The following is a 21,875-nucleotide window of genomic DNA, read 5'->3' as shown; positions in this document are numbered from 1 at the left end:
CCCAGGATCTAAAGACCAGGTGTCTTCCTAAGTGACCAGCTCCTGCAGTGCATACAACTTCTCCACTCCTGCTAAACAGAGGAGCCTTCTCCAAAGCCCAGTTTTCAGAGCACATGGAAGAAGGTAGCACCTAGCAGCCAGCAACTTCCCCTCAGCACCCTCATTAAGGAGGCTTTGTGACAGAGTGCCCTTTTAAGTACCTCCCTGTGAATACCTTTCCTTGTCATCCTAGTGTGAAATCTTCTGGCCTTACCACATAGCTAATTTCCAGTAACTTCTGCAATCACAGCACAACAGTGACTTCTCTGACTTTAAGAGAAATATTACCATGTCCTCTCCAAAAAGATCAGGATGTCAGCTGAGGAAGTAGCAGGTTCTCCTTGGATGATCTACCTTAGCCCTGGAGTTGGTGTATATTTTGCATCTTATCTTAATGTTATAGTTAGATGTCTTATCTTAACTAATCTTACCTCATTTTCTTACTTTATGCCATATCACACCACAGCATATCATATATTATATAATGTCATATATGATATCATCTTGCCTTATATTAATTATGATTGTCTATTATACATTGAAATGTCTCATATGTCATATCATAACAATTTCTATTATATCAACTGCTACATTCTCTGTTATGTCTGTAATCCCCATATTATTTTTTGTGCCTTTATTTTTTTAATATTACATTTAAAAAAATGAGGTCCCCACATACATCTCACCCCCCTCACCCCACTCCTCCCCCCATAACAACAATCTTCTCCATCATCATGAGACAGTCATTACATTTGGCGAATACATCTCTGAGCACCACTGTACCTCATGGACAATGGTCCACATCATAGCACACTATCCCATATTCCACCCAGTGGGCCATGGGAGGACATAAAATGTCTGGTAACTGTCCCCACAGCATCACCCAGGACAACTCCAAGTCCCAAAAACGCCCCCACATCTCATCTCTTCCTCCCCCTCCCTACCCCCAGCAGCCACCATGGCCACTTTCTCCACACCAATGCCACATTTTCTTCGATTACTAATCACAATAGTTCATGAATAGAAAGTCAGTAAGCCCACTCTAATCCATACTCTATTCCAACATTCCATGGACTCTAGCATGGCTGTGTCCACTCCAAATCCATATCAAGAGGGGGCCTAGATCCTGATGGATGCTGGATGCAACTCTCCTGCTTTCAGTTGCAGGCACTCTTGGCTCCCTGGTGTGGTGGTTGACCTTCTTCACCTCCATGTTAGATGAGTGGGGTAAGCCCAATAAACCAGAGTGTAGGAGTTGCAAGTCTGTTGAGGCTCAGGGCCTGGCAATCACATGATCAGTCCAGAGATTCAGGTCCCCTGGGTATACATTAAACCCCAGCACCAGTAAAAGTAAAAGGAGAGACTTGTGGACAAAGATCCACATCTAGTTCCAGCTCCATTGCACAGAAACACAAACTCCAAAGTAGGGCCAACTGACATGGCATTGAACTCCATCTGCCATGGCAATAGAACCTGTGGGTCTCTGTCACCCTCAGTAGAACCAATACCTGGGGTTGTATCAACTTTATCTGTCTTTGGGACTCTGCTCAAGTGTGCATAAGGGCAACCCCTCTGATAACCTCCCGGCTCTTTTTGGGGACTCATAGCCATATAAAATCATTTGTCCTTTCCTTTCCCCCTTTTATACAGGTCAAAAAGCATTTTTAATTCCTGGTATTATATGTAGACTGAGATATTCTGCTAGTCCGAGTTGACTTTTTTTAAAGGTCATTTTCTAGTTACATCATCAGCTGGTACTTGGTACTAATCCCTCGGTACCAGGGAGGCTTATCCATGGGAGTCGTGTCCCATGCTGGGGAGAAGGCAATACATTTACATCCTGAGTTTGTCTTAGAGAGAGGCCACATTTGAGCAACATGGAGGCTCTCAGGAGGTAACTGTTAGGCACCCTGCAGCTCTAGGCCTTGTTCTTATTTCAGGTGAACAGGCTCACAAGCATAGCCATTAGTATCAAGGGCTCATTGTTGGACCTTCCTTCTTTTTTGGTCTTTGCCCTTGCACTTGGGGGATTGTTGCTGTTCCTTTAGGAACTGTAATAGAGCTCCCCTGGCTAGGAACTCAGCACTCCCTCAGTTGTTGGTTTCAATTGTAACCACTATGAAAATATCCAAACATTTTTATGTACCCTGGATATATGCCCTGGAGAACTTCCTGTCAACCATGTGTCCCCTGTCAATAACATCCCACACCAGTATTCCTCCTCTGCCATTGTTGAACCTCTCTGTGATCCAAAACTTCTTCAAAAGTGAAGCACAATATATTGCCAGGTTCCATTAATGGTAAAATGGAATATAGTGAGGAGTTTAAAGGTTAGATATAGAATACATATTAATTTAGAAAAATTAAGGTAAAAATAAATTGGGATATCAACAAATTTAAAAATGCAAAAGCGAACCGAGCGGAGCTGGTTGAGCCTTCAAAGTCCTAAAACGCGCGGCCGTGGGTTCGGGATTTATTGATTGAATTCCGCCGGCGCGGGAGCCTCTGCAGAGAGAGAGAGCGAGAGATGGACATGGACAAACGGATTCATTTAGAGCTGCGGAACAGGACGCCCTCTGATGTGAAAGAGCTTGTCCTGGACAACTGTCGGTCAAATGAAGGCAAAATCGAAGGTCTCACAGATGAATTTGAAGAACTGGAGTTCTTAAGTACAATCAATGTAGGCCTCACCTCAGTTGCAAACTTACCAAAGTTAAACAAACTTAAGAAGCTTGAACTAAGTGATAACAGAATCTCAGGGGGCCTGGAAGTATTGGCAGAAAAGTGTCCGAACCTCACGCATCTAAACTTAAGTGGCAACAAAATTAAAGACCTCAGCACAATAGAGCCACTGAAGAAGTTAGAAAACCTCAAGAGCTTAGACCTTTTCAATTGTGAGGTAACCAACCTGAATGACTACCGAGAAAACGTGTTTAAACTCCTTCCGCAACTCACGTATCTTGATGGCTACGACCGGGATGATAAGGAGGCCCCCGACTCGGATGCTGAGGGCTACGTGGAGGGCCTAGATGACGAGGAGGAAGATGAGGATGAGGAAGAATATGATGAAGATGCTCAGGTAGTGGAAGATGAGGAAGATGAAGATGAGGAGGAGGAAGGTGAAGAGGAAGATGTGAGTGGAGAAGAGGAGGAGGATGAAGAAGGTTATAACGATGGGGAAGTAGATGATGAGGAAGATGAAGAAGATCTTGGTGAAGAAGAAAGGGGTCAAAAACGAAAACGAGAACCTGAAGATGAGGGAGAAGATGATGACTAAGTGAAATAACCTATTTTGAAAAATTCCTATTGTGATTTGACTGTTTTTACCCATATTCTCTCTACCCCAAATCCCGCCCCCCGAAACTTATTTTTTTCTGATTGTAACGTTGCTGTGGGAACGAGAGGGGAAAAGTGTACTGGGGGTTGCGGGGGGGAGGGAGGGTGGGGGTGGAATAAAATACTATTTTTACTGAAAAAAAAAAAAAATAAAATAAAAAAAAATAAAATAAAAAAAAAAAATAAAAATGCAAAAGCTTTGTTTTTGATATTTTGCCTTCCATCACTGCAATAAGTTTTGCACTGTATGCAAATTGGCAAGGCAACTAAGGCATCCCAGCAAAAAACCCGCCCCGCCCCTGCAACAGCCCTATATAATCTCTGTACTTCCCCCAATAAAAGGCTCTGTTTTACCACCTACCAAGAGAGTGTCACGCGTCTCCCTCCCGTCGCCCTCCACACCTTGCACGCCTCCACCGGGGACTCGGCCAAGTCCCCCGCCTCGCCCTCGCCTCCAGGAAGAGCTGCCGCCGGTACCCCTCGAGCAACGCCGAGTGCTGAGGGTCCCGGCTGAGGGTCCCGCGGCCTCCCGCCCCTGGATCTAACGACCGCAGGCAACTACTTAAATCTTTTCCTTGGTGTCTACATCCTATCTTTTTCTCTTTTTTTTCCTAATTATTAAGCTTATCTTCATGAAAGTTTTAGATCATAGTAATTCATATATACAATATACAGTACTCCCACATATCCAGCATAAAACCCTTTTCCCTTCCACAGCAATACTCTTTCTACATATTCATATTATATTTACTGAAACTGATGTACAGATATTGATACATTAGCTTTCAAACAAGGTAACATTTGGGTTTACATTGTGCCTTATATTTTAGACTATACAATTTTCTAAGTTTTTACTTATCTTGTTTTACATTATGATTTACATTTTAGCCTATCAGCCCCTAAATATTTTTGGTGTAATTTACATGTCTTATATCCATCATTCTGTACTCTGGTGGAACACTTCTATTGCCCACACAGTTACATTGATTCCAACTATTCAATACCTCTTTCCCCCTCCCCTCACCGAGGATTGTCACAGTGACAATCAATCTTCATTGTTTGAAGGGACTTGTTCAGAGATACTGGCAACAATGTTGAGGGCTTGACATGCTCAAGTTCCCTAACGCACTGGGAGCCACCATTTCTCTTGAGAGATACAGTTCCCTCTATTTGAGAACATCAGTCCTCCCCAGGTTGTGGGGATAGCTTCACCCTCATGATATGGGTCTCTAGCCCATGATATAACCCACTATGGCAAAATGAACATTCACATACACCCTAAGAGCCTGTCCTGTGTTGAATTATCCCCTTTAAGCATCTTAAACAGGTAACCTTCCTTATTATATTTTTGAAAAAGTTTTCTCAGCATTATACTCTCAACCAAATACCTGACAATCTCCTATGTTCGTATGTTGCCCCACCCTCCCCCCAATTTCTTGGACAATATTACCCTTCCTTCCATCCCTAGCCCCCCTCAAGCCTGAAAAGCCCCACCCAAAGGTAACCCTATTCCCCCATTTAATCCCTTCCTTGTACAAATATCTACCTCCAGCTTATCATAGATTTCACCCATGTAGGTGTCAGCTTACATCCTTCCTCTGCCCCCCATTTTCCTTTAAGCCTATCATCCAGTCTCTAGCTCTCCTTGGCAGCTTGGTTTATTTATTTCATATCATTGAGGTCATGTATTATTTGTCCTTCAATGCCTGGGTTGCTTCACTCAACATAAGGTTCTCAAGATTCATCCATGTTATCACATGTGTTTGTAGTGTATTTGTTCTTAAAGCTGAGTAGTATTCCATTGTATGTATATACTATGTTTTATTTATCCATTCATCTGTTGGTGGGCATTTGGGTTGATTCCAACTTTTGGCAATAGTGAAAAATGCTATGAACATTGATGGGCATATATCAATTTGTGTCCGTGTTTTCAGTTATACTGGGTATATACCCAGCAGTGGAATTGCTGGGTCATATGGCAAATCTATAATTAGTTTTTTGAGAAACCGCCACTCTGTCCTCCAGAATGGCTGGATCCTTCTGCATTCCCACCAGCAGTGGATGAGTGTTCCCATTCCTCCACATCCTCTCCAGCATTTGTAGTCTTCTGTTTTTTTCTTAGCTGCCAATCATATTGGAGTAAGATGGTATCTCATTGTAGTTTTGATTTGCATTTCACTGATAGCTAGAGATTTGGAGCATTTTTTCATGTGCTTCTTAGCCATTTGTATTTCTTCTTTGGAGAAGTGTCTGTTGAAATCTTTCCCCATTTTTTAAATGGGTTGTTTGTCTTTTTATTTGCAAGATATAGGAGTTCTTTATATATGCAGGTTATAAGTCTCATATCAGATATATGGTTACCAAGTATTTTCTCCCACAGTGTAGGCTCTCTTTTCACTTTCTTGACAAACTCCTTTGAGGTGCAGAACACTTTAATTTTGAGGAAATCCCATTTACCTATTTGTTCTTTTGCTGCTCGTGCTTTTGGTGTGATGTTCATGAAGCCATTTCCTATTACAAGGTCCTGTAGATGCTTCCTTGCACTGCTTTCCAAAATCTTTATGGTCTTGGCTCTTATATTTAGGTCTTTGATCCATCTTGAGTTGATTTTTCTATAAGGTGTGAGATGGTAATCCTCTTTCATTCTTTTACATATGGATCCAGTTCTCCAGGCACCATTTACTGAATAGGCCATTCTCTCCCATTTGAGAGGGTTTGGTGGCTTTATCTGTATATATTAGGATCTATATCAGAACTCTCAAATTGGTTCCATTGGTCAGTGTGTCTCTCCTTATGCCAATATCATGCTGTTTTCACTACTGTAGCTTTGTAGTATGTTTTGAAGTCAGGTGGAGTGATTCCTCCAATTTTGTTTTTCTTTTTCAATATGTCTTTAGCTATTCGGGGCCTTTTTCCTTTCCAAATTAATTTCATAGCAAGTTTTTCTAGTTCCTTAAAGAATGCTGTGTTGATTTTTATTGGGATTGCATTGAATGTGCAGATCAGTTTTGGTAGGATAGACATTTTAATAATATTTAGTCTTCCTATCTATGAACAGGGAATATTCTTCCATTTATTTAGGTCTTTTTTTATTTCCTTGAATAGTGTTATGGAGTTCTCTGTGTATAAGTTTTTTACATCTTTAGTTACATTTATTCCTAAATATTTGATTTTTTAATTTATTATTGTGAATGGTATTCGTTTCTTGATTTCCTCCTGAGCTTGCTCATTATTGGTGTACAGAAATGCTACTGATTTTTGCACATTGATCTTGTAACCTGCAAATTTACTAAACTCATTTATGAGTTCTAGAAGCTTTGTTGTAGACCTCTCAGGGTTTTCTATGTATAGGATCATGTCATCTGCAAATAATGAAATGTTGACTTCTTCCTTTCCAGTTTGAATGCCTTTTATATCTCGTTCTTGCCTCAGTGCTCGAGCAAGTACTTCTAAGACAATGTTAAATAGAAGAGTTGATAGTAGGCATCCTTGTCTTGTTCCTGATATTAGAGGGAAGAATTTTAGGATTTCACCACTGTAAACGATGTTGGCTGTGGATTTTTCATATGTACAATTTATCATGTTCAGAAAATTTCCATGTATTCCAAGCTTTTGCAGTGTTTTTATCAAGAAAGGGTACTGTATTTTGTCAAAGGCTTTTTATGCATCTATAGATAGAATCATGTGAATTTTTCCTTCAAACTGTTTATATGGTGTATTATATTGATTGATTTTCTTATGTTGAACCATTCTTGCATACCTGGAATGAATCCCACTTGGTCATGGTGTATAATTCACTTAACGTGTTTGGATGCGGTTAGCAAGTATTTTGTTGAGGATTTTTGCATCTAGGTTCATTAGAGAAATTGGTCTGCAATTTTCCTTTCTTGTGGTGTCTTTGTTTGGCTTTGATACTAGGGTAATGTTGGCATCATAGAAGGAGTTCGGTAATGTTCCTTCTGTTTTGAATTTTTGGAAGAGTTTCAACAGGATTGGTATTAGTTCTTTCCAGAATGTTTTGTAGAGTTCAGCTGTGAAACCGTCTGGCCCTGGGCTCTTCTTAGATGGGAGGTTTTTAATGACTGATTCTATCTCTTTACTTGTGATTGGTTTGTTGATATCATCAATTTCTTCCTTTGTCAATATAGGCTGCTTATGTGTTTCTAGGAATTTGTCCATTTCCTCTGAATTGTCATTTTTGTTGGAATATAGTTTTTCAAAGTATCCTCTTATGATAGTCTTTATTTCTGTGGGGTCAGTGGTGATATCTCCTTTCTCATTTCTTATTTTGTGTATTTGCATCTTCTTTTTTCCTTTGTTAGTCTAGCTAGGGGTTTGTCAATTTTATTGATCTTCTCAAAGAAACAGCTCTTGGTTTTGTTTATCTTTTCAAGTGCTTTCTGATTTTCTATTTCATTTAGTTCTGCTCTAATCTTTGTTCTTTCTTTCTTTCTTCTTCCTGTGGGGTTACTTTGTTGTTGTTTTTTTACTAATTCCTCCAAATGTGCAGTTAGTTCTCCAATTTTTGCTCTTTCCTCTTTTTTGATGTATGAATTTATGGCTATAAATTTCCCTCTCAGTACTGCTTTTGCTGCATCCCATAAGTTTTGGTATGTTGTGTTATCATTTTCATTAGTTTCAAGGTAGTTATTAATTTCTCTTGAGATTTCCTCTTTGACCCACTGTTTTTCTAAGAGTGTGCTGTATAATTTCCATATCTTGGTGTGAAATCTGGGCCTCCGGCCCTTGGAGATTTCCAGCTTCACTCCATTGTGGTCAGAGAAATTATTTTATATGATTTCGATCTTTCTGAATTCATTGAGCCTTTCTTTGCGGCCTAGCATATGGTCTATCTTGGAGAATGACCCATGTGCCCTTGGGAAAATGCATATCCTGCTGTATTCTGTTGCAATGATCTGTATATGTCTATTAGATCCAGCTCCTCTAATATACTGTTCAAAGTTTTTGTTTCTTTATTGATTCTCTTTTGAGATATTCTGTCCAAAGTTGATACTAGTGTATTAAAGTCTCCCACTATAATTGTAGAGGCATCTATTCTTTCACTTAGTTTTCCAGTGTTTACCTCATGTATTTGGAGGCATACTTGTTAGGAGCAAAATATTTATGATTATTCATTCTTCTTGAAAGATTATCCCTTTCACTAATATGTAGTATCCATCTTTGTCTCTCACAAGTGTTTTGCATTTAAAGTCTATTTTGTCTGAATTAATATAGCTACTCCTGCCTTTTTTTTTTTTTTTTTTGGTTATTGTTGGCTTATAAGATTGTTTTCCAGCCATTCACTTTCAACCTCCATGAATCTCTGGATCTAAGATGTGTTTCTTGTAGACAGCATATAGATGGGTCATATTTCCTTATCCAATCTTCCAGTCTGAATCTTTTGACAGGTGAGTTTAATCCACTGGCATTCAGTGTTATTACTTTCAAGGAATTATTTATGGTGGCCATATTTTGTTTGGACTTGTGTTTGTCATATTTTATTTGTTTGTTTTTTCCTTCTCTTTGTCTTTTTTGTTGCTCTTACACTCTCCTCCAACTATGCCTCTCCTGTTTTTTCTTTCATCCTGCAGAACTCCCTTTAGTATTTCTTGAAGGTCATGGTTCTGGTTGTCATACTCTTTTAATTTCTGTTTATCTGTGAATATTTCAAACTCTCCATCATTTTCGAATCCTAGCTTAGCTGGGTAGAGTATTCTTGGTTGGAAATTTTTTTCTTTTAGTATCTTGACTATATCATACCACTGCCTTCTTGCCTTCATGGTTTCAGATGAGAAATCAGCACTTACTCTTATGGAGCCTCCCTTGTATGTGATGGTTCTCTTTTCTCCTGCTGCTTTTAGAATTTTCTCTTTGTCTTGACCATTGGATAATTTGACAAGTATATGTCTTGGGGTGGGCCTGTTGGGATTTATGGTGTGTGGGGTGCGTTGTGCTTCCTGGACATGTACATCCATCTCTCTCAGTAGATTTTGGAAGTTTTCAGCCATTATTTCCTCCAACACCCCTTCTGTCCACTTTCCCTTCTCTTCTTCTTCTAGGATGCCTATAACATGTATGTTTGTGCATTTTGCATTGTCATTCAGGTCCCTAAGTCCTAGCTGAATTTTTTCTATCTTTTTATTGATCAGTTCTACTATCTGTTTGATTTCAGATGTACTGTCTTCCATGTCACTAATTCCTCTGCCTCTTCTAATCTGCTGCTATTTGCTGAGAGTGTATTTTCGATTTCTTGAACTGTGGTGTTCATCCCCATCATATCTGTTATCTTTTTGCGGATGTCTGCAATTTCCTCTCCAAGTGTTTTCTTCATATTGTTAATCTCTTCCTTTACTTCATTAAGTTGATCTCTAATATATGTTTTGAGATCTTTAATTACTTGTCTGATGTTTTGCTCCCCTTCCTGGTTTTTAGTTTGTTCATTGGATTCAGCCATGTTTTCCTGATTATTGGTTTGGTTTGTAGGTTTTTAGTTGCTGTCTGGTCATCATTTTATCTTGGTGGGTTTAATCAGTTCCTTAGCTTCTTTGTCTAGTCTTGGGGATTAATTTGTTGTTGTTCTTGCATAAGTGTTATGTCTTCTCTTTGTCACTTTGTTCTTCTTACTCTATTTTCTTGTTGCTGGCTAAGTTCACTTTGAAGGAAAATATTAGGGCCAGAGAAAGCAAAATGAGAAGAAAAGAAAATGTATAAAGTAGTATTGGTAATAAATGTTAACAGAGCAAAAATGTGAGATCTAGGAGAATGGATATTAGACTCATGTAATTTGTGTAGAGTTATAGCAGAAAGTAGAGTACTGATAATAAGATAGTCAACTGTATATGGGGAAGAATATAGTATGAATTAAAAGGCCAGTGTTTTTATGAGAGAGGGAAAGAGAAAAGAAAGACAATAATATCAAGAGTGAATAAGAGACATAAAACAGAACAAAGATATTAGAAATAAAAAGTCAGACAGGGGCCAAAGAAAGGGAGGTAGCATAAGAGAAACAGCAGATGATGGAGGATAGAATGATGTGGGGGAAAAGGGATAGTGTAGGTGGCCAAAATCAATACACACAGAAAAGAGGAAATGGAGGATGAGGAAACACAGTAAGTGTGAACTGTTCCCTGCAGCACCTATTTTATAAAGAAAATAAAATTTTTTTTAATTTTTTATTCATTTTTTTAAAAAATATTACATTCAAAAAATATGAGGTCCCATTGAACCCCACCGCCCCCACCCCCGACTCCCCCCAACAGCAACGCTCTCTCCCATCATCATGACACATCCATTGCACCTGGTAAGTACATCTCTGGGCATCGCTGCACCCCATAGTCAATGGTCCACATCATAGCCCACAGTCTCCCACGTTCCATCCAGTGGCCCCTGGGGGGATCTACAATGTCCAGTAGTTGTCCATGAAGCACCACCCAGGACAACTCCAAGTCCCGAAAATGCCTCCCCATCTCATCTCTTCCTCCTATTCCCCGCACCCAGCAGCCACCATGTCCACCCTTCCCACACCAATGCCACATTTTCTCTGTGGACATTGGATTGGTTGGATTGGTTGGACACAACCAAGAAAATAAAATTTAAAAAAGAAGAAAAAGAGAGAAGAGAAGAGAAAAGGGGGGCAAAGAAAAAGGAGGGGAAACAAGCAAGAAAAAGAAAAAGAGAAGAAAATTAAATAAATGAAAAAGGACCTTGGGGGATACAATGGGAGAAAAGACCAGGAGACAATGCAATATTAGCAACCATGCCAAAAAAAAAAAGAACCAATGTTTCAAGCTAGGAATCCTCTTTGCAGTTAAATAATACACTTAGGTTTCTGACCTTCCCCCTTTCTCCTTTCCTCACTTCTCTCTCTCCCAGGGCAGCAGGAAAGCTGCCTGACAGATCCTGTAGGAGCTTCAAGTAGGTCCTTGTTGAACCAACTCAACACAGAAGACTATGACTATTTCCAGCATGAGAGCACCTACACCTCACCAGAAACCCCAAATATGTTATTCAAAGCTTGGATAGCACCTCCTACAGTCCCTCCCCCTTAGGTGTGCTAGGAGAGGTCTAATTGATTTTGTGACCAAGTTTCCTATCCCAGAACATTTAGGTAAATTGGGCTTTCTCAGCAGATTCGCCTCTCCTTTATTCCTGTCTCCCCAAGACAGCTGGTACACTCCAAGTTCAAGGAGAGAGAGAGAAAAAAACAACAACAAAACCGAGGGCTAGGGTAATCAAGGACCTCAGATGGACCTCAGGATGTGGTGGATTCAGGGATGGGAAATCTGTGATATTGCAGACTCAAGATGTGTGAGTCTCTGAAGTGTGGGCCACCAGGGTTTAGGGGACACAGACCTGGGACCCATGCATCCAGTATACACAGGCCCTGGGAACACCGCAGTGCAACACAGCCTTCAGGGATCCCTGCAGCTGGGTGCCAGCCCTAGTGGGAGGGGTCCCACCCGCAACCTCTGACCTCCATGTCAGAAACCCAAAATTCCACCTCTCACAAGAATCTCTTCTGTCACTGTCTCACCAAATCGACATCCATACACCTCCCACCTGCAAACCCCGGAAACAGCCCACTCAGGGCTTGGGAACTCCCTAGCACAGCAAAGCCTTCAGGAATCACCACCGCAGGGCTGCCAGCCCCAGACCCCCATTTCTTTATTACTGGTATATCACCATGATTTGGGCATCTAACACAAAGAGCACAGTTCAGGTTCACATTTTGCAAAGTGAATATTCTAGTTCATTTTTGATGTGTATCTGCACATCCTGGATACTAATATTAGCCCATAGTCTCAAGCTCATTGAAAGAGGAGAAGCCTGGCATATGTGTGCCTACCATGTTCACCAGGTGATTGTAACTCTTGGAGAGGTTGGACACCATATCTCTAGGGCATTCACTGTGATCATCTCACACTGAGCATTCAACCAAGAGTTGAGTGGGATCTGTTTTTAATTGCTCAATATACTTTTGATTTTGATCTGCTTTAGGTTTATTAGGACAATGACCCTTACATGAAAATTGACTCATTTTTTTCTTGTAGTTAATAATTTGGGGAAGGAAGAAAAACTATGAGATGTTATTATCAAATGTAAATGCTAAATATTCATACTTGGGAGCTGAAATAATCATTTATTTCAAAAATTCTATAAAATGAAAAATTATTAAACTTAATTGCATAGTTTGGGATATACATTCTTGCCAATAAATAATCAGAAATCAAAAAGTTTCTGTCTATAAGAAATATTATCTTTTAAATTGTAAAGGATATTATCTTATAAAATGTAATTAAAAGTTTTCAAAGTGGAGCTAAAACTAAATAATTATAAGGGACATTGAAGCTAAAGTAAGAACTCCTTATATATTAGGATCCAAATGAAGTAACAGAAGAAAGAGTGTAAACTGACAGAGAAAATCTAATACTGCAAATGGCTCAATGCACAAAATAAGTATATTATTGAATTAAAAGCAATCTAAAATTCTTTCAGTAATTTCCAATTTTAAAACATTAGCAGAAATGATACATTTAAAATATGCAATGAGGTGAATTTGCCCTGATAAAATATATTACCAATCATTTTTATTTATAGATATATACAATTAGGTCAGTGGAACAGAATGAGGAGTCTGTAAGTACACACAGACACATATATATTTGTAAAGTTGATTAATATTAATTACAAAAATAATTTACTTATTACATCATTTTGTGTTTTTGAGAGTTTTCTTTTTTTTGAAGATATTTAGATCACAAATGATGTTACATTAAAAAATATAAGGTTCACATATACCCCACTTAGTTTTTAAAAAGAGGTAAATTTTGACTTCACACATTAAAGAGCTTTGAAAACAGGGTCTAAAAATAAAGGATGACACATATTCCAGATAAAAATATTTACTTCTATATTAATAATCTTGGATAAGGGAAAGTCATTAACACATCAGGCACCAAAAGATATTTTATTTTATAAAAATGAATTAGTAATGTAAGTAGAAATATACAATACATTAAAGGTAAAAAACTAAAATATTTAACTATGTAGAATGTAAAAGAGAAAACTATTGATAAATAACCTCAGTATCAGTATTGATATTAATCAATTGGATAAAAGATGAAGAAATGTTGGTAATATATAGGAAGAATCAGTACTGAGAAAAAATAAATTTTTAAAATAGTTTTGTCTCACAAATTGTCAGAAAAATACAAGTGAATTTTAAGTACCAAGCCCACAGCATTGTTGTAATTATCTATGAATCTTGTCCTCAAGCAGTGAAGTTTAGTTGTCACTATGTACCCTGAGGGGAGGGAGAGAGAGGAATAAAACAGGTGGAAGCTGGGGTAACTGGGGGACAATGGAAGTGTTGCACAAGATCATGCAATGATGGATATAAACCATGTTAAATTTCACCAAATATTTATAAAAGTGTATAGTTTAAAATGTAACCCATAATGTAACCAAAAATTTAGAAAAGTGTACAGTCTAAAATATAAACCATAACATAAGCCATAATGGAACCATGGTTGGTAGCTATGTTTCAATATCTGAATATCAGCTGTAGCAAATATGACATGTCCATGTAAAAAGAACATTGGTGGGGAAGTGGGAAAATGGTTTGATGTTGGGTATATGGGAGTCCCCTGTTTTGTGTATGTGACTTTACTGTGATCTTAAACTTTTAAGAAGACAAAATTTTTTAAAAAAGTATGTAGACACTGAGGAAGGAATGCAGGAGATTGCCTTGCCACTGTACATGCAGGACAACACCTATTACTGTGATGAAAGGCAAAACACCAAAAACAATGTTTTATGTTATTTTTCACTTTTTAATGCCCCAATTTATTTTTAAATTTATTTTAGTTTTTCTAAATTATTGTGTAGTCTATTTCTAATCTTTAAACCTGTCGATACTATTTCATTTTCCTTCTAATTGAATTTGGCAATATATTAGGCTTCATTTTTTAAGAAGTTTTGGATCACAGAGTGGTTCAACTATGGCAGGGGAGGAACACTGGTGTGGGGTGTCATTCATGGGGGTTGCATGTTTGGGAGGGAGTTCTCCAGATCATGCATATAGGGTACATAGATGTGTTTATGTAATTACATAATGTGTTTATGTAATGTACATAGATGTAATTATGTAAACCTCTCAAGCCTGTAAGGCATAAAAGGATAAAGGATAAAAGATAAAAGGTAAAGGCATGGCAAATACAGAGTTAAGGGTTTTTGATGTTAGAGTTTGATATTGACACCTTAAGCTGGAGCCCCAGGAAGTAAGCCCACAGAGGAAACAGAAGCAAGCCTCAGGAAGAGAGAAATCCTTAGTCCAGGAAAAAGAAGCCTGAGGAAAGGAGGAACCCAGGAGGCCTAACCCTTGCTGATGTCGGCAGACATCTTGCTCCAATACATGGAAATAGACTTTGGTGAGGGAACTAACTTATGCTAATGGCCTGGTAATTGTAAGCTCCTACCCCAAATAAATACCCTTTACAAAGACCAACTAATTTCTGGTATTTTGCATCAGGACCCCTTTGACTGACTATACTGAATTGGTACTGAGGAGTGGGGTAGTGCTTTTGCAATTACTGAAAAGGTGGAATAGTTTTATGAATGGGAAAGGTATTTTTGGAGGAATTATGAGATGACTGATGGAAAATGCCTAGATTACTTCGAAGACACTGTTGATAGCAATATGGATGCCAAAGAGACTTTTTATGATGCCTTAGAAGTAAATGATGAAACTATTATAGGAAACTGGAGGAAAGGCAATCCATGTTGTGAAGTTGCAGAGAACTTAGCAAGATTGACTCCTGGTGTTTTATGGAAGGCAGAATTCAAAAATAGTGAGCCTGGACTCTGAACTGAAGAAATTTCTAAAGTAAACCCAGAAAATGTAGCTTGGCTTCTGCTTACAACTTATAGCAAAATGCTAGATGAGGGAGATATGCTGAGGACTGAACTGTTGGGTACAAAGGAATCAGAAACTGATCCTGGAAATTACAAGCTTCTGGAAATCAGACTTCCAGATGATAGTGCCCCATTGGAGGACTTAACAACTTAGAACTTGTAAATCAGGATTGAAGATACAGTTATGTTGGAAAGATTTGTGGAAAGAGTTAATGTCTTAATGGCTTGGACCCTGCTTCCTGCATTCTAAATCAACAGATTTTTTCAGAGTGCTGTATGAACAAAACCACTGTCAGCCTGGAATATAAAGGAATTTTAAATTTATGGAAATCAGGTTGAGGTTCAGGAACATTAGAAAGGAAACCGTGGTTAACAGTGATACTACAGTTGAAATGTGACTCAGTTGAATCCCAATGGTAAAGATTCCACTGATGGAGCAAAATTTCCCAAAGAGTAATGGTGATATGAAGACTGAACATGGTATTGTTGCTCTGTTAACATTTATTACCAATACTACTTTACAATTTTCCTTTCTTATGCAATTGCCTTTCCCTGGCCCTAATACTTTCCTTCAAAGTGAACTCAGCCAGCAATAAGAAATTAGAATAAGAAGAACAAAGTGACAAAGAGAACAACAGCTAATTAATCCCCAACACTAGACAAAGAAGCTAAGGAAATGATTAAACTCATCAAGATAAAATGATGACCAGACAGCAACAAAAATCTACAAACCAAACCAGTAATCAGGAATTCATTGTTGAATTCAATTAACAAACTAAAAACCAGGAAGGGGAGCAGAACTTCGCACAAGTAATTAAAGATCTGAGAACATATATCACAGACAAATTTAATGAAGTAAAGGAAGAGGTTAACAATATGAAGACAACACTTGGAGGGGAAATTGCAGACATATGCAAAAAGATAACAGATATGATGGGAATGAACACCAGAGTTCAAGAAATCAAAAACACACTCGCAGCAAATAGCAGCAGATTAGAAGAGGCAGAGCAGAGAATTAGCAATGTGGAAGACAGTACATTGGAAATCAAACAGATAGTAGAATTGGTCGATAAATAGAAAAAATCCAGCTAGGACTTAGGGACCTGAATGACAATGCAAAACGCACACACATATGTATTATAGGCATCCCAGAAAGAGAAGAGAAGGGAAAGGGATCAGAAGGAGTGTTGCAGGAAATAATGGCTGAAAACTTCCCAAATCTACTGAGAGAGACAGCTATATATATCCAAGAAGCACAACATACCCCAAACATCATAAACCCCAACAGGCCCACCCCAAGACATATACTGATCAAATTATCCAACGCTAAAGACAAAGAGAAAATTCTAAAAGCAGCAAGAGAAAAGAAAACCATCACATACAAGGGAAGCTCCATAAGATTAAGTGCTTATTTCTCATCTGAAACCATGGAGGCAAGAAGGCAGTGGGATGATATAGTCAAGGTACTAAAAGAAAAAAATTTCCAACCAAGAATACTCTATCCAGCTAAACTAGCATTCAAAAATGATGGAGAGTTCAAAATATTCACAGATAAACAGAAACTGAAAGAGTATGCCAACAAGAAACCTCCCATTCAAGAAATTCTAAAGGGAGTTCTGCAGGAAGAAAGGAAAAAACAGGACAGACAGAGTTGGAGGAGAGTGTAAGAGCAACAAAAAAGAAAAAAGAGAAGAAAAACAAACAAACAAAATATGACAAACACAAGTCCAATCAAAATATGCCTAACATAAATAACTCCTTGAAAGTAATAACACTGAATGTCAACGGATTAAACTCACCTATCAAAAGATTCAGACTGAGACATTGGATAAGGAAATAGGACCCATCTATATGCTGTCTACAAGAGACACATCTTAGACCCAGAGATTCATGGAGACTGAAAGTGAATGGTTGGAAAACAATCTTACTAGCAAACAATGACCGAAAAAAGGCAGGAGTAGCTATATTAATATCAGACAAAATAGACTGTAAATGCGAAACAATTGTGAGAGACAAAGAAGGATACTACATATTAGTGAAAGGGACGATCTGTCAAGAAGAACAATCATAAATATTTATGCTCCTAACAAAGGCGGCCCTAAATACGTGAGACAAATGCTGGAAAAACTAAGTGAAAAAATAGATGCATCTACAATTATAGTGGGGGATTTTAATACACCACTATCAACTCTGGACAGAACATCTCAAAAGAGAATCACTAAAGAAACAAAATATTTGAACAGTATATTAGAGGAGCTGGATCTAATAGACAGAAAGAGATCATTACACCTGAATACAGCAGGATATACATTTTTCTCACGTGCACATGGATCATTCTCCAAGATAGACCATGTGCTAGGCCACAAAGAAAGGCTTAATGAATTCAGAAAGATTGAAATCGGACAAAATAATATCTCTGACCACAGTGGAGTGAAGCTGGAAATCTGCAAGGGCCAGAGGTCCAGATTTCACTCCAAGATATGGAAATTAAACAGCACACTCTTAGAAAAACAGTGGGTCAAAGAGGAAATCTCAAAAGAAATCAATGACTACATTGAAACAAATGATAATGATAACACAACATACCAAACCTTATGGGATGCAACAAAAGGAGTACTGAGAGGGAAATTTATAGCCATAAATTCATACATCCAAAAAGAAGAAAGAGCAAAAATTGAAGAACTAACTGCACATTTGGAGGAATTAGAAAAAAAACAACAAAGTAATTCCACAGGAAGAAGAAGGAAGGAAATAATAAAGATAAGAGCAGAACTAAATGAAATAGAAAATAAGAAATCACTTGAAAAGATAAACAAGACCAAGGCCTGGTTTTTCGAGAAGATCAATAAAATTGACAAACGTTTAGTGAGACTAACAAAGAAAGAGAGAAGATGCAAATACACAAAATAAGAAATGAGAAAGGAGATATCACCACTGACCCCACAGAAATAAAGTTTATCATAAGAGGATACTATGAAAAACTATATTCCAACAAAAATGACAATTCAGAGTAAATGGACAAATTCCTAGAAACACATAAGCAGCCTACATTGACGAAAGAAGAAATTGAAGATCTCAACAAACCAATCACAAGTAAAGAGATAGAATCAGTCATTAAAAACCTCCCAACTAAGAAGAGCCCAGGGCCAGAAAGCTTCATAGGTGAATTCCACAAAACATTCTGGAAAGAACTAACACCAATCCTGCTGAAACTATTCCAAAAAATCGAAACAGAAGGAACATTGCCTAACTCCTTCTATGATGTCAACATTACCCTAGTACCAAAGCCAAATGAAGACACCACAAGAAAGGAAAATTACAGACCAATTTCTCTAATGAACCTAGACACAAAAATATTTAACAAAATACTTGCTAATCATATTCAACAACACATTAAACGAATTATACACCATGACCAAGTGGGATTCATTCCAGGTATGCAAGGATGATTCAACATAAGAAAATCAATCAATGTAATACACCATATAAACAGATTGAAGGAAAAAAAATCACATGATTATATGATGTACAGAAAATGCAGAAAAAGCATTTGACAAAATACAGCACCCTTTCTTGATAAAAACACTGCAAATGATCGGAATACAAGGAAATTTTTTGAACATGATAAAGAGTATATATGAAAAACCCAGAGCCAACATCATTTACAATGGAGAAATGCTAAAACCCTTCCCTCTAAAGTCAGGAACAAAACAAGGATGCCCACTCTCTCCCCTTCTATTTAACTTTGTCTTAGAATACTTGCTCAAGCACTGAGGCAAGAACCAGATATAAAAGGCATTCAAATTGAAAAGGAAGAAGTCAAAATTTCATTATTTGCAGATGACATGATCCTATACATAGAAAACCCTGAGAGGTCTACAACAAAGCTTCTAGAACTCATAAATGAGTTTAGTAAAGTCACCGGTTATAAGATCAATGCGCTAAAATCACTAGCATTTCTGTACACCAATAATGAGCAAGATCAGAAGGAAATCAAGAAACAAATACCATTCACAATAGTAAATAAAAAAATCAAATATTTAGGAATAAATTTAACTAAAGATGTAAAAAACTTATACACCGAGAACTATACAAGATTGTTCAAGGAAATCAAAGAAGACCTAAATAAATGGAAGAATATTCCCTGTTCATGGATAGGAAAACTAAATATTATTAAGATGTCTATCCTACCAAAACTGATCTACACATTCAATACAATCCCAATAAAAATCAACACAGCCTTCTTTAAGGAACTAGAAAAACTAACTATGAAATTTATTTGGAAAGGAAAGAGGCCCGAATAGCCAAAGACATAATGAAAAAGAAAAATGAAATTGGAGGAATCACACTACCAGACTTCAAAACATGCTACAAAGCTACAGTAGTGAAAACAGCATGGTATTGGCATAAGGAGAGACACACAGACCAATGGAATCAAATTGAAAGTTCTGATATAGAACCTCATATATATAGCCATATAATATTCAATAAAGCCACCAAACCCTCTCAACTGGGAGAGAATGGCCTGTTCAACAAATGGTGCCTGGAGAACTGGATATCCATATGTAGAAGAATGAAAGAGGATTACCATCTCACACCTTATACAAACATCAACTCAAGATGGATCAAAGACCTAAATATAAGAGCCAATACCATAAAGACCTTGGAAAACAGTGTAGCGAAATATCTACAAGACCTTGTAATAGGACATGGCTTCATGAACATCACACCAAAAGCACGAGCAGCAAAGGAACAAATAGATAAATGGGACTTCCTCAAAATTAAAGCCTTCTGCACCTCAAAGGAGTTTGTCAAGAAAGTAAAAAGGGAACCTACACAGTCGGAGAAAATATTTGGCAACCATATATCCGATAAGAGACTTATAACTTGCATATATAAAGAACTCCTATATCTTGAAAATAAAAAGACAAACAACCCATTTAAAAAATGGGGAAAAGATTTCAACAGACACTTCTCCAAAGAAGAAATAGAAATGGCTAAAAAGCACATGAAAAAATGCTCCAAATCTTTAGCTATCAGGGAAATGCAAATCAAAACTACAATGAGATACCATCTTACTCCCATAAGATTGGCAGCTATGAAAAAAACAGAAGAATACAAATGCTGGAGAGGATGTGAAGAAATGGGAACACTCATACACTGCTGGTGGGAATGCAGAAGGATCCGACCATTCTGGAGGACAGTTTGGCAGTTTCTCAAAAAACTAACCATAGATTTGCCATATGACCCAGCAATTCCACTGCTGGGTATAAACCCAGCAGAATTGAAGGCAGGGACAAAAACCGATGTTCATAGCACCATTGTTCACTATCGCCAAAAGTTGGAATCGACCCAAATGCCCATCAACAGATGAGTGGATCAATAAAATGTGGTATATACATACAATGGAATATTACTTGGCTTTAAGAACAAATACACTACAAACACACATGATAACATGGATGAATCTTGAGAACCTTATGTTGAGTGAAGCACCCCAGGCATTGAAGGACAAATACTACATGACCTCAATGATATGAAATAAGCAAGCAGCCTCAGAGAGCTAGAGACTGGAAGATAGGCTTATAGGAAATCAGGGGGTAGAGGAAGGATGTAAGCTGACATCTACATGGGTGAAATCTATGATAAGCTGGAGGTAAGTATGTGTATAAGGAAGGGATAAAATGAGGGCATAGGATTACCTTTGGGTGGGACTTGGAGGGTTTGAGGGGGGCTAGGGATAGGCGGATGAGTAATATTGCCCAAGAAATTGGGAGGAGGGTGGGGCAACATACGAATATAGGAAATTGTCAGGTGTTGGTTGAGAGTATAATGCTGAGAAAACCTTTTCAAAATATAATTAGGAAAGTTACCTGTTGAAGATACTCGAAGGGGATAATCTGACACAGGACAGACTCCTAGGGAATATCTGAATGCTCATTTTGCCAGAGTGGGTTATACCATTGGGTAGAGACCCATATAATGAGAGTGAAGGTAGACCCTCATCCTGGGGAGAACTAATGCCATCAAATAGAGGGAATTGTATCTCTCAAGAGAAATGGTGGCTCCCAGGGCATTAGGGCAGTTGAGTATGTCAAGCCCTCAACACTGTTATAAGTATCTCTGAACATGGTTCCTCAAGAAATGTAGATTGACTGTCACTGTGGGCCCCAAGGGGAGGGGGAAATAGATATTGAATAGATGGAACCAAAGTAACTGTGAGGGCAAAAGAAGTGTTTCACAAGAGTACACAGGAATGAATATAAAACATGTAATATTACACCAAAAACATATAGGGGACAACAGACTAATAATGTAAACCATAATGTAAAACATAGGATAACTAAAAAATTTAGAAAACTGTATAGCCTAAAGTATAAACCACAATGTAAACACAAATGTAATCTTGTTTGAAAGCTATTGTCTCAATATCTGTACATCAGTTTCAGTAAATATGATATGAATAAGTTACAAGATTATCGTTGTGGAAGGGAAAAGATTTTATAATGGATATGTGGGAGTACTGTATATTGTATATATGAATTATTGTGATCTATGGCTCTTGTGAAGAGAAGCTCAATAATTAG

The 21,875-nt window shown here is 37.9% G+C and overlaps 1 protein-coding gene and 1 long non-coding RNA gene across 2 annotated transcripts in view; one reads left to right on the top strand and one right to left on the bottom strand.

Moving 5' to 3' along the window:
- Positions 1 to 21,875, bottom strand: part of LOC139436895 (uncharacterized) — a 126,786-nt gene that overhangs the window by 49,763 nt on the left and 55,148 nt on the right. The window lies entirely within an intron of this gene.
- On the top strand, positions 2,458 to 3,505 carry LOC131274423 (acidic leucine-rich nuclear phosphoprotein 32 family member A). Its single transcript, XM_058280951.1, has one exon. It carries the CDS (start codon positions 2,567 to 2,569, stop codon positions 3,314 to 3,316), a length of 750 nt encoding a protein of 249 aa, XP_058136934.1. The 5' UTR covers positions 2,458 to 2,566; the 3' UTR covers positions 3,317 to 3,505.

Source organism: Dasypus novemcinctus, chromosome 18, assembly GCF_030445035.2.
Source record: "Dasypus novemcinctus isolate mDasNov1 chromosome 18, mDasNov1.1.hap2, whole genome shotgun sequence".
NCBI lineage: Eukaryota > Metazoa > Chordata > Mammalia > Cingulata > Dasypodidae > Dasypus > Dasypus novemcinctus.
The sequence above is the reverse complement of the archived record's forward strand: the minus strand, read 5'-3'. Positions and strand labels throughout refer to the sequence as shown.

Coding starts and splice junctions, on each gene's coding strand:
- LOC131274423 (XM_058280951.1), top strand. CDS start 2,567: ATGGACATGGACAAACGGATTCATTTAGAGCTGCGGAACAGGACGCCC.